General features: G+C 39.3%; 1 protein-coding gene across 2 annotated transcripts in view; it reads right to left on the bottom strand.

The window, feature by feature from the left end:
* The window catches only part of DACH1 (dachshund family transcription factor 1), a 414,258-nt gene extending 402,398 nt beyond the window's left edge, over positions 1-11,860 (bottom strand). For both annotated transcript variants that reach the window (XM_029209969.1, XM_029209970.1), the window contains exon 1: positions 10,420-11,860. In XM_029209969.1, coding sequence (XP_029065802.1) covers positions 10,420-11,246 — 827 coding nt within the window. In that variant the 5' untranslated portion in view covers positions 11,247-11,860. The remainder of the gene's footprint in view (positions 1-10,419) is intronic.
* Between the last annotated feature and the right edge of the window lie 346 nt (positions 11,861-12,206).

Below are 12,206 nucleotides of genomic sequence, written 5' to 3'. Positions count from 1 at the left end.
TATGAAAGTAAGAAAAGTGGTATTCCTTCCATTGGAAATCTCAATGTTTTTCTTCCACACTCCAAGCGTTGATTTGTTATAACCATTCTTATTAGGAATTTTTATGTTTAGTTCTTGTAAGGAAATAGCCAATTATCCAAATGATTTTACCAATGTTAAGTGAAAAAGAAAGTGAAAGATCTTTGAAATTCTTTCTAATTTTTATTGGAAAAGGAACTTGCTAACCTCAATTCCAAAATCCAATTATGGAATTATTTTTTGTCATTGCATATACTTGAGTGGGGGATATATATGTATATGTGTTGCTTTACCTTAAATAAAATGTTTCTGTATATATAAGATCAAGAGCAAGTTGTTCTATATGAAGAAGTAGGTTCTAAATCTAATGGTAGTCATTTAATATCACCCATTATAGGCAGAGGTATTATAAACCTACCATTTTATATCAGTTATCCATTTATATATATATAGATATATGATATAGCATTTTGATATTCCAGAAATTAAGCAAACTATACATACCTAAATACCTCTTTATTTTGTACCTATGATTAATTTTAGTTTTCCAACTTAGCCCCAGTCCACATAACTAAAATAAAAATGGCTTTTACATATAAAATTTGTCAGTGATCTTCATTTGTTATTGCTAGTGGCAAAAGGAGCCTTCTGAAAACTTTCAAGTGATCCAACTAAAAATACAATAAGAACTTTAACCTCTCAAAATGTGAATCTAAGAAAAATTAAATATACTCATATAAAAATCTGTATTCTGAAATGTTATCACAGGGAATAACTCCCTGAAAAAAAGTTTCTTCCCCTACTTGGGCTGACTCTTCTGTGGAGAGAAATTAATAAAAAAAAGTACAAAATAAATGTTCCCATGTCCAATTAAACAAATTTATGTTTAACCTTTTAACATCTAGGATATATATTTGAAAGGTAGATATTTTGTTTTAAAAAGTAGCATCTTAGTCACATGTGAAAACTTGAATAGCTGCCAAATTCTGATGGCACTTTGGCTTAACTGTGAAATGCCATTCATGAATAGTATTTTGTAAATTTCCTAAGAATATATAGTTAGTAAATTTGGGAGCTAAACAGGTGCTAACAGAAAGAAAAATCAAATTTGACCCAGAAGGCTCCAATATTAAGGTTTGAATTGGGATCAGTTCATTCCTTTCCCATGGGGTAACTTGTATAAATGTAATTCTATGGTTTCATAAAAGCAGGTCAAGTTTCCATCCCTGGGGGTCTTCTGGCAATTTGAAGCATGGAAGCACTGTTCCTGGCTACAAGTTCAAATCTGCATGTACTGTCAATGGTGTGAAGAAAAAAAAGATCAGTGAAGAGCAGACATATATTCATCTTTGATTATAATATATACTTGTCAGAGGGTTCTTAGAAGATAAGAATAAAGGTGTCAGAGGTCACATGTCATAAAATATTTTGAAACCATTCTCACTAACTTTTAAGTATATATACATACCAGATGATGCAGAAAGGAATGTGAAATATTGTTTTTACTTAGACAACTAAATGCAAAGATGAACTTCTTACCAAATGTCATTTTAAGTTACTATGTCCAAGTGATTTTTTTTTAATCCCTCAAGCTTTAGATGAAGCAGAGTCCTTTAAGCAATCACTGTTTTATAAACTTCTTCCTGCTTTGCAAAAAAATGCATGCATGCTTGCACTTTTACCAATGACGTAATGACTTGACATATGCCATGGAATGATTGAGAAAGTAATTGATTTCAATTTAACTGGACCTCTACCAGGTGTTTTCAAAGACAATTACAGTCCACTGCAAGAAGTGGTAATACACATCTCCTTATGTAGACCTGCAGATTAACCCATTGACCTCATTCCTAACTCATCTCATTGATGGTAAAGCATTTAGAAGAGCAATCTTTTTTTCTTAGATTATGATATTGTTTTCCTATCATTTATCCACTGATTTTAAAGGATATGCTTGCTCCAAAGTGCAAGCAGCAATGAAATAAACCAATAAAAGAAATGGTGCTATGACATCAAGCACTTTAAAGGTTCTTCAGTAATGTACAGATTCTAGTACCTAACAGTTTAATGTCGATTTCATACAATAAAATACTTATCAGTTATAAATATTTTTCGTAGAGAATTAAAAGTATATCTTAATTATCATAAAAATAAAGGTCTAGGAAAATCAAGATAAGTGTTTAATCACTGTCTTAATAACCATATAATGTTATATTTATAATTATATTTTAAAACATTTAAATATAAGCTACATCTTTCACCCTAAAAGTAATTTTAAATATAGTTTTCTATGGTCATTCACTAAAGTAGAATTGGCTTTTTATGTGTTATTTTATATTAAATGAATTACAGAAAGCAAAATTAAGCTATTTTTATAAGTAACTTGTTGGTCTTCTGGCCCTATGTTCTACATGCCTCTCGTGTGTGTGTGTGTGTGTGTGTGTGTGTGTACAAACACAAATACATATACGTAAAAGCTTTTCTAACAAAGGGATTATAATTACTTAAGCATAAATACATAGACCACAAATGGGCTAAGCTTAACATAAACACAAATATCCACCACAAAGATCTCTTGAATACTGATAGAAATGTTATACTTGTTGCATACACAAGAACATCCATCCTAGTATAAAATGTGTGAACAGTGATATTACAAAGAAAAGCGCTCCAAATTATTCATTTAAAATCCAGAGGCACTATTAAGCTACAAACTGCCTTAACTTAAGACATATATATCACTTCCAAAAATTAAGCTAAAAAAACAGATATTTTAAATATAAAATAAGAATTAATACTGTTGAATATATCAGTCTATTTTAGCAGAGCTGTGATGGGTTCAAACATTAGTTACAGCTTCAGTGATTTGTTCATACATAAACAAAATGTTTTTAAAATATAAGGCTATGAATAAAACAGCTGACCTACTGCTGCTATTAATACAATTTCTGAATACAATCAGTTTAAGATTTTAACAAAATACTTCACCTGCTTGATATGTGAATGTAATGAAATATTTCTTGATTAATATACTCTAGAGATTTTCATTACCTTTACTTAAGAAATGACCATATCCCTTAAACTGAACTAGCAAGTATTTACTGCAAATGATTGTATGTGCTTCTATAAAATAATTCCCTTTTGACTAGTACTCTTTCTTTCCTGATATATTTTCCTTGTCCTTGAAGAAAAGCATTGTTTTTTCCTGTTGTGACTACAGGGGTAATCTAATTATTTAGAAACATTTGATACCATATATAAATTCAAAGATAAGTTACATTGTGACTTTTAATACTTCGTTTACCCCTCCCTTCATTTATTCTAAGGAAAGGAAAACATTCCTCAATTCTTCAATGTTACTAACCAAAAGTAACCAATCTACTTTGTTGCCCATTTCAATATTTGCTTTGAGAAAATCATGCTTGAAAAGCATATCCAATTTTTTGTCAAATATATATACTACCTTCAAAATCCACTGCAAGATTATTATTAATCTACCTATAGTTAAATTACTTTTAGTTTTCAAATCATAGTAAACAATTCCTATTTCTTGCAAGAAACATGCACTATATTCTAGGTAGTGTATTCATCTTAGATAATAACATGTTTTAGATGCTTCAGTTAAACTGTTTTTTTTTTTAATCATTACTCTGTAAAACTTTTTTTAAAACAGCTGGCTATTCAGTGTGTTGCCATGCTGCAGACTTTTAGACACTACAATATGTTTATAAGCACAAAAATATAAGACAAATTAAATACACAGTGAGTTTTTCAGTTTAGTAAGTTGTCTTTGACAGCTTTCACTCAAGTCACGTACATTTAAACGTGCAAAAGAATCCCAGCTTGATATCCTGGATCAACTCCAAGCTAATATGAATTAGAAAGCAACAGGGCCACACCTTTAACAAAGTTCAGTCATTGGACATTTCTATATCCAATTTAGAAAAACCCACATGCAATTTTTTCTTAAATGAGTGAATTAGAATCCTCCTATCTTATAAGATAAATCCAAATCAGAACACACAAGAAATTTAAAATGCACCTGGCTCAAGGTCTCTGATTTTGGATCATGTAGTGATTTGCATCATTCTCTATATATGATTATATGGATATTAATACTTATAAAATAAATATGTACATTTAAATTGGACAGGTATCTGTAATAGACTCCCTCTTAAAAGATTCTCAAAAACCTTCCCAAAGTAAATAGGTGCATCAATATAAAATGATCCACCACTTAATCTAATAATAACTAATTACTAGACTGAATATAATAACTAACTACTAGACCAAATATAAATATACTATCCTTGGTGTTCCTGCTTTCCAAAGAAATAATTTGGTAAGCTAACCTCACTATTCTAATTGAGACACTTCTATACTGTGATGTATTCTAAAAAGCAAATATCAGCAATTAAAAGTTATTTAAAGGACAGATACTGTAGCAAAAAAAAATATTTTTGATTGGAAATACTTCTGACAAGTTGAGGAGAAGGAAAGTAAAGGAATTTGAGGACAATGTGGGCTCACAGAGCCACTGGTATGCCTGAGATATATGTATCTGTGCAGATCAGAGCCTTTGATAGTCCACTTATCTAAGCCCCATTTGGTGGGCTTTTAAGTCAGGTTTTCTTCATTAAAAAATAAATTATTGAACATAACAAATATAATGGAAAAGAGCCTCCTTAATGCAGTCTCTAAGTCTGAAAATATAAATATAAATGTATTTCTAATGTATTCTTAACTGAATTTTTAGCTGCAGCATTCACACACACACACACACACACACACACACACACACACACGACTGACCAATCACAGTGCAGTAACTCAGTAAAGAGAATGGCACATGCTGGCACATGCTAAGGTCATTCTATTCTCATAACAATTCAAACATAAAATGATAAAACTTTATCTTAAATACATGTTAAAATATCCAAATAGTTAATATCAATTTTTTTTCACATTTTTTGGTCATTTTAAAGGTATATAAATTGATGTGATTTTTTTTTCCCCCTTGGTGAACAATCTGAAAATGAAATCTTGGAAAGATTAAATTCAGGCAAAGTTGAACTTTTCTAAAGAATCAAGTAATGAAAACCTTAAAACCAAAATGTTTAGTGAAATCTAGAAGACTCACCTGTACCTATTTAAGACGGCATATTTCAAACTAATTTCTTCAGACAAAGATTCAAAGGGAGACAGCTTACAAACTGTGAGAGTTTCATTTCTTACTATATTTTGCAATACATGTGTTCTATGTTGCTAATACAATGCAATTTAAATGATTATTTTACTTGATTAACAAAGGCAACTGTATGAAACAATTTAGTAAAATAACTTGGAAAGGTAAAATAATACTAATTGACAGTCAAAGCACAAATTGTTCCTAAAATAACAACTTCTTGGTTGCACATTAAGCATATTAAGCTCCAAATGCTACTTACATTCCAAAAACAAAACAGCAAATGAGAAACAATAAAGCATATTATGTTTTTGTATGCTAGTGAATCACACATGGTAAATCACCAAAGAGAAGAGTGATTTATGCTCGAATCCAGCCTAGACTTTAATCAATATTGGGTGTCACAACTCAGAAGGTTGGGGAAGGTAGTGAGGCAAAGACAGTGGCTAATATTGGTCTCAATAATTTATATGCAACTTCTGTGAAATGTGGTAGATTAAACAAAAAAAACAGTAGATTTAGACTAAATGAAGTTTAAAAATTCTGCCTTAAATGCAAATACAAAAATTTTATGCAAGAAAACTCTGACAAGAAAAAAATAAGCCTGTCTTGTAGTTTATTATACATAATATTTGAAGCATCACCAAATAAAATATTAAATGTGCAAATCAAATTAAGTGTCTCAGGGCATTAACCGTGGAGTTCAGAAAGTAAACCATCTTCATCTTCATAACTATGTGCACTTTGTGACAATAATGATTATGATATCACTGGAGACTAACTCCAAGGGAAAAAAAAAACAGGTTTGAAAGATATTATCCAAATAACTTGAGAATTTGTATCTTGCAACATAATGTGATTAAACAAGGTAAATCTGAGGTGAGCATATTCTTAGATTTTATTTATGTATTAGTTATTAAACTGCAATTTACTAACATTTTAAAAGTGTGCAGAGATAAGTGATGGAACCAAAAAACTTTCACATTTTAGGCCCTATTCTTCTAATTATGCCATATTTTTCTTGAAATGTTATACGACGAGACATCAGGCTTTACAGGAGCCATTAATAGACTGTAATACAAAAACTTCAAAAGCATAGTCTCTCTTCATTTGAAGTAAGTTTTGAATTTCTCTGTGCTAAGTATCATAATTATCTGTGAGAAGGGAGTCTGTATTGTGTTGAAACTTTCTACATCGAGGCATAAATGCATAAGTCCGTGCCATTGAATAGCATGCAACGGAGGAAATGTTAAATAAATATGCTATTTTTATTTAAAAAATCTTATGACAAAAAAAGAGCCAAGAATTGGAAAATATTTTATACTTCTTATACTAAAACTGCATTCATATATTACCACTGGACAAAAAAAGACATGTAGTCTCTCAATTTGCTGTCAATAGATGGTACTGACTTTTAAGACAAAAGAATACTGTTTGTAAATATATGTATATTTATATAAAATGTCTGATAAAACTAACTGGAATCTTTCCAAGTTAAAAACTTCATAAATCTAGGGCTACGTAGGACCCAAATCACAAGCTGGTTTGGAAGATCCTGAGACAAAATCAACTTCTGGCAATGCTCAAAAAAAAAAAAAAAAAAATTATTTTTGATGACAAAATAGAACAGTCACTTTTTATTACCTGAATTCACAGAAAATTGAATGCTAACCCAAATCTACAAACAAGCAACTGACTCAGAGACTTGACCATGTACATAATTACTTTTCTTTTGTTGTTGTTGTTTAATGGTTACCAGTTAATTAAGTGACCTCTGTTGCAACAGCCAAGTTCATGCAACTAATGTTTAGTTGAAAAATAATAATTAGAGGAAGGTGATCAAGGTCAGACTTTGTCCTCTGACAACTTTTAAATATATTTCCTTATATTTTCTTTCATGCTTTGAGACCCCTATTTTATTTAGCTTTACTATCAAGGAGGTGACAGTCTCTGTTTCATCTCCTTGTGGTAATAACAGATGGCTTCAACATTTATTCTAGTTTTCATAGATAGCACACTGATGCAATAGCCCCAAGCAAATTAAATCCACTCCGAGGTTTGTTACTAACTTACTGAGCCACTTAGAGCAAGTTTATGAACGCTTCTTTTCCTTAACATCAAAAATTTTGGTTCCTCAGATTCTCTGGTATCTAAATACTCTTAAGAGACATAATTAAATACATGTTCTGTAAAAAGCTGAGAGTGCTAAGATTTAATGTTTCTTGCACACTATGTACATATTATTTTATATAGTTTGCCTTTCTGCACAGTTCCTCTTATCTTTTGCATAAATTATTCCTTTAGATAGTCTCTTAAGTAGCCAGAGGAGAAAGAAACCATAATGAAAGAAATCAATATATATAGATGAATGAAAAAGGATCTTAGTAATAAGGGCATAAACTGGACTTGAATGAAAAGGGTAATTTTAGTTTTGTAAATTCAAGATAAAAATATTTTAGGTATTGTTTCCAACGCTGAGAAATAAGACAGTAACACTTGTAATTATCACTAAAAAATAATGCATCACAAAGCAAACAGTATATTTTGGTGAGAGGGAGTTCAATGATAAGTTTTCTATTTTCTGAGTCAGTGGCAGAATTAGGAAAACCTAGGCAGATATCTACAACTACACATCTTCTTCAGTATTTTCATGTGTTTAGGTTTGAGAAAGTCTTGTAGTTGATAAAAGATCAAAATGCAATAGTAAATCAACAAACTTACCACATTTAACTTTAACCTGAAATAGAGTTTTGGAATAACACATTTCATTGTAAAGTATTAAAACGAGGTGATTGAAATATAATTAGAGTACTGATGAGATGTTTTTGAAGGGATAAACAGTTTTACTGAATTTAACTTATCTTGGCTCTGAAAGTTTTAACTCCAGAGGCTTTGTTAACCTCAGGGAAAAAATACTTTAAAATTATTTCCTAATAACTTTAAGAATATTCTGCAACCATATGGTGAGGACTTCAATTCCAAAACCTGAAAATTCCAAATTTTCAGAAATTTCTGGAAAAAAACAAAACAAAACAAAACACCAAGAGGATAATTGTAAGAGGTGTAACACTACCTGCTTTAAATTGATTATAGCATTGCAGTCTCTGAAGGGAGTTTTCTCCACAATTTTTTTGCGTGTTATGTGAAATGGCCATTAATTATCTAGTACAGTGTGTGCTGTAAGAAACACACAAAGAAGATTCAAGAGAAGAGTGGTTTGATTACTAAGAAAAACAGCGCTTCACCAATCTACTGGATAGGTAGGCAATTTCACCACAATCATATCTGAACTGGCTTCAAATTTCGACTAGCATTCTTTATAACAACTCCGCAACAATTTTCTGCCCTGATTCAACTTGTTTTAACAGTAGATTTTTTGCAAATATGTTATCTTCTGAACACCCAAGGACTCCAATTATCTCCGTAAATGACGTTTAGTGATCAAGATTCCCCCTCAATCTTTACTGCCACCTGTCCAGACTCTTGGGCACGCGTGCGCGTACACACACGCGGGCGCTCAGCATTCACCCAAAAATAGTAGAAATAAAGGTTCAAAACCCAGATATACACCCATGGCCCGATGCAAAGAATGGCAAATAAACACGGAAAAGAGTTTCTGGCTAGGTCAGGGTAAGACATTTACTGGGTTGGAGGTTCGAGTCTTTTTCGTCTTCCAGTCTTCCGGGGGCACTAGCCAGAAGTCTTCTCCCAAGGAAGAAATAGCTAGGGGCTTTTCTACCCCGGTTTCCTTCTGGTCTAGTCCTGCGCCTCTTTCCTTGCCGCCTCTGTTTCCCTAGCTCTCCTAGGGGCACACACCCAAAAGAGGTAAAACTCCGCTTCTTCTCCCGATCTTTAAACTTATTTGTAGGGTACCGAAGTCGCTGCACACATTTTGCGCGCAGTTCCCACGCGCTCACTTCTAGACTCCAACTTTCCCTACTCGCTTTTACCCGGTATCTCTGAACTTTCCCCTCTGCAGCCAACGATAAGGACAAGACGGAACCGTGAGAGCGGGTGTAATGATCACTTCTACCCCGAAACTGCCAAGTTACCCTACTCCCGCCCCCTCTCGGTAGATCCTCCCCCAGTGAGCGTTCATTAGCATAAAACTGGTCGGGCCTGGCTCCAGGTCCCGTGGCCTCTATAGAGTTCCCGCGCTTTGCCGGGCTGGGGAAGCCATGGCACCGGTATTCAGGTACACAGAGCATCCCAGTGCAAAGCCTGCACCTGCTCATTGCGTGAGCTACTAACCCTTAACAGAAAAACAAAAAAACAAAAAAAAAAAAGAAAGAAAGAAAAGAAAAGAAAAGGGATAAAAAAGGAAAAGAAAAAAAGAACAGTTTGGAGAGAGAGCGAGAGAGCAAGCTGTGGTCTTCCTTCCCCATCACTGCGGTTCAGCTTCCAAGAGTCTCAGGCACCCGGTCACCTCCCCCTGCGGAAGGGACCCTGACGGTCCCCTCGCGTCTGCCCCGGGGCAAAAGTACCCCTTCATCTTCTTTGCACACGCACACGCTCACACGCGGACACACGCACAGATGCGCGCACACACAGATCCCTCCCCTCCGCGGGCTTGCCCTAGGGGCTTCGGAACTGAACTCGCTTTGGGTCCCCCGGGATTGCGCCGGCCTCTCGGCCTCTGGGGCCGTCCCCCTCCCGACCTCCAAGTGACCCACTCCCAAGGCTACCTCGCGGGGCCCTCACCCGGAGCGCGTCTTCCCGCTCCTCGAACCCTGCCGAGCAGGGTCACGACCTCCCTCCGCCCCCGGGATGCCGCCTGGCGCCTCCGAGCAGCCAGGCCAGTGCCCCACGCCTTGCGGTGGAACCCGGGTCCGAGGGAGCGCGCACACGGGCGGCCGCGCTGAGAGGGGTCCCCTGACGCCGGCGCGTCCCAGGAAAGGCACCGTCCTCCTCCTTCCCGCCCCCTCTGCCCGGAGGCTTGGGGTTCTCGCGTGCAACAGCGGCTGCGCCCCCGCTCCCGGGCCAGCAAGGGGTGGACCCGGCCGGAAGAGCGCGGTCTGGGCAGGGTGAGGTGCCAACTTCTCCGAGGGTCGGGAGCGGCCGGCGAGCCCCGAGGAAAGAGAGGAGAGGGCCGCGCTCGGCGGAGCGCGCGGCTCGCGGGCGCGCGGAGCGAGCGGCGCCCTGAAGGGAGCGAGGGAAGGGCGAGGAGACCGGTGGGAAGGGACCCCGGGCGGCGGAGGCTGCCCCCCTCTCTTTACCTTGCGTTGGTGCAGTCATTGTAGAGGGTCTCGAAGTCCTTCCTGGAGATGAGTTTGCAGCGGTTCACTCCGGGCTGGATGGCGCCCAGTCCCCTCAGGATGCGAACCTGTTCCACATTGCACACCACGGGCGTGATCTCTAGCCGCTTCAGCTTGGTGTAGACGGTGTGTAAGCCCCCCACCAAGTGCTTCAGGAACAGGTCGAAAGCCTGGGGCAGGCAGATCAGCTCGCAGCCCTCCACCGTGAAGGAAGCCACTTTGGCCCCCCTCAGATCCACCATTTTGCACTCATTATTCTGGGGGGTGTTTTCCACTGGGGACGGGGTCGAGTACACGGGTTTCCCGGGGAGGGGCCCGCAGCTGCTGCTGCTGCTGCTGCTGCTGCTGCTGCTGCTACTGCTGCTGCTGCTGCTGCTACTGCTGCTGCTGCTGCTGCCCGCGCTCGCGTTGATGGGGGTGCTGGAGGCGCCGCCGCCGCCGCCGCCGCCGCCACCGCCGCCGCCGCCGCTGCCGCTGGCGGTCGCCAGGCTGGGGTTGGGGTTGCAGTTGCTGCCGCCGCCTCCGTTGCCCGCGCTGCCGCCGCCGCCTCCGCTGCCGCCACCGGTGGAGGTGACTGTGGCCGCCGCCGCCGCCGCCGCCGCCGAAGCGATGGGCTCCGGCCGGAACAGAGTTGGCCCTGAGGACGCCGGGGGCCCGATGGACGGAGCCGGAGACGAGGTCGCTGAGGAGGTGGAGGTGGTGGTGCCGGAGGAGGAAGCAGACGTGGAGATCGGGGGCTGAGTGGGGACCAGCTGGGTCGGAGGGATCAAAGCCGCCGGCACTGCCATGGTCACATATAAGGGGAAACAGAAGGAGAAGCGAGGGAAAAAGTTGCCACACACCCCGGGGAGGGCAAGGGGAAAAAGGGGGGCGGGGGGGAGAAGGAGCTAGGGGGCCACAACAACAACTCTGAGAGAGAACGACAAGGAGAAAGGGAGAGAAGGGGGGAAAAAGGAGGTGAGGGTAAGAAAGAGCGAGCGCAGGAGGGGCGAGCGCGAGAGGCGCTCTAGAGAGAAACGCACAAAAGTGTCCCGCAAGTCGAAATGCGAGTCCTCTCCGGGGGCTGGGATCGGGGGCTGGTTTGGAGGTGGGGGCGGGGAGGGTCGGCTGTTGTTGTGTGGGTCCCGCTCTAGCACAAAGTTAAGGATGAAGGTGAAAAGGAGGAGGTTTGAAGGACTTGGGTTCTCCCTGGCAAGTACATTGATCAAAGATTGAGCGGGGAATGACAGAGAGAAAATGAGCTGAAAAGTGCAGGCTGCCGGCTGGACGAGTTGTTGTTGTCACACGGTGCAGAGGGGAGGAGCTCCGGAAACTTGAAATACCCTTTGAAGCCGCAAAAACCTCACTCACTAGTATTAACCCAAATTATCCAACCAGGAACTCGGAGCAGAGACTCCGAGAGCGCGAGACCCAGGGAAAGCGAGGGAGCGAGAAAAGGAGGAGGGGAGGGGGAGGATAAGTAAGAAACTATGGGAGGGACGGAGAGGAAAAGCCCGGACACAGAAGTGGCGATCGGAAAGAGGGATCATCTACTTCTTTCTCTTCTACTACCGTTAGACTGCATGTCTTAATATTCCATTTCTTCCGCGAAGACTCGTAATTTTTTCCAAAACCTTCTGAGCAATCGTCTGCCAACTTAAAGAGGAGCCAGAGCGCTCCGAGCTCTCCTTCAAGGATTTAGGATGTATCTCCGCTCGTTTTTTGCAATGAGATATAAATGAAAACACAGCCTCTCCCTTCATGATAAT

Source organism: Monodon monoceros, unplaced genomic scaffold (genome assembly GCF_005190385.1).
Source record: "Monodon monoceros isolate NGI ecotype Baffin Bay Population unplaced genomic scaffold, NGI_Narwhal_1 Super_Scaffold_8, whole genome shotgun sequence".
In the NCBI taxonomy this organism is placed as follows: domain Eukaryota; kingdom Metazoa; phylum Chordata; class Mammalia; order Artiodactyla; family Monodontidae; genus Monodon; species Monodon monoceros.
This window is presented reverse-complemented; position numbering and strand designations above follow the sequence as displayed.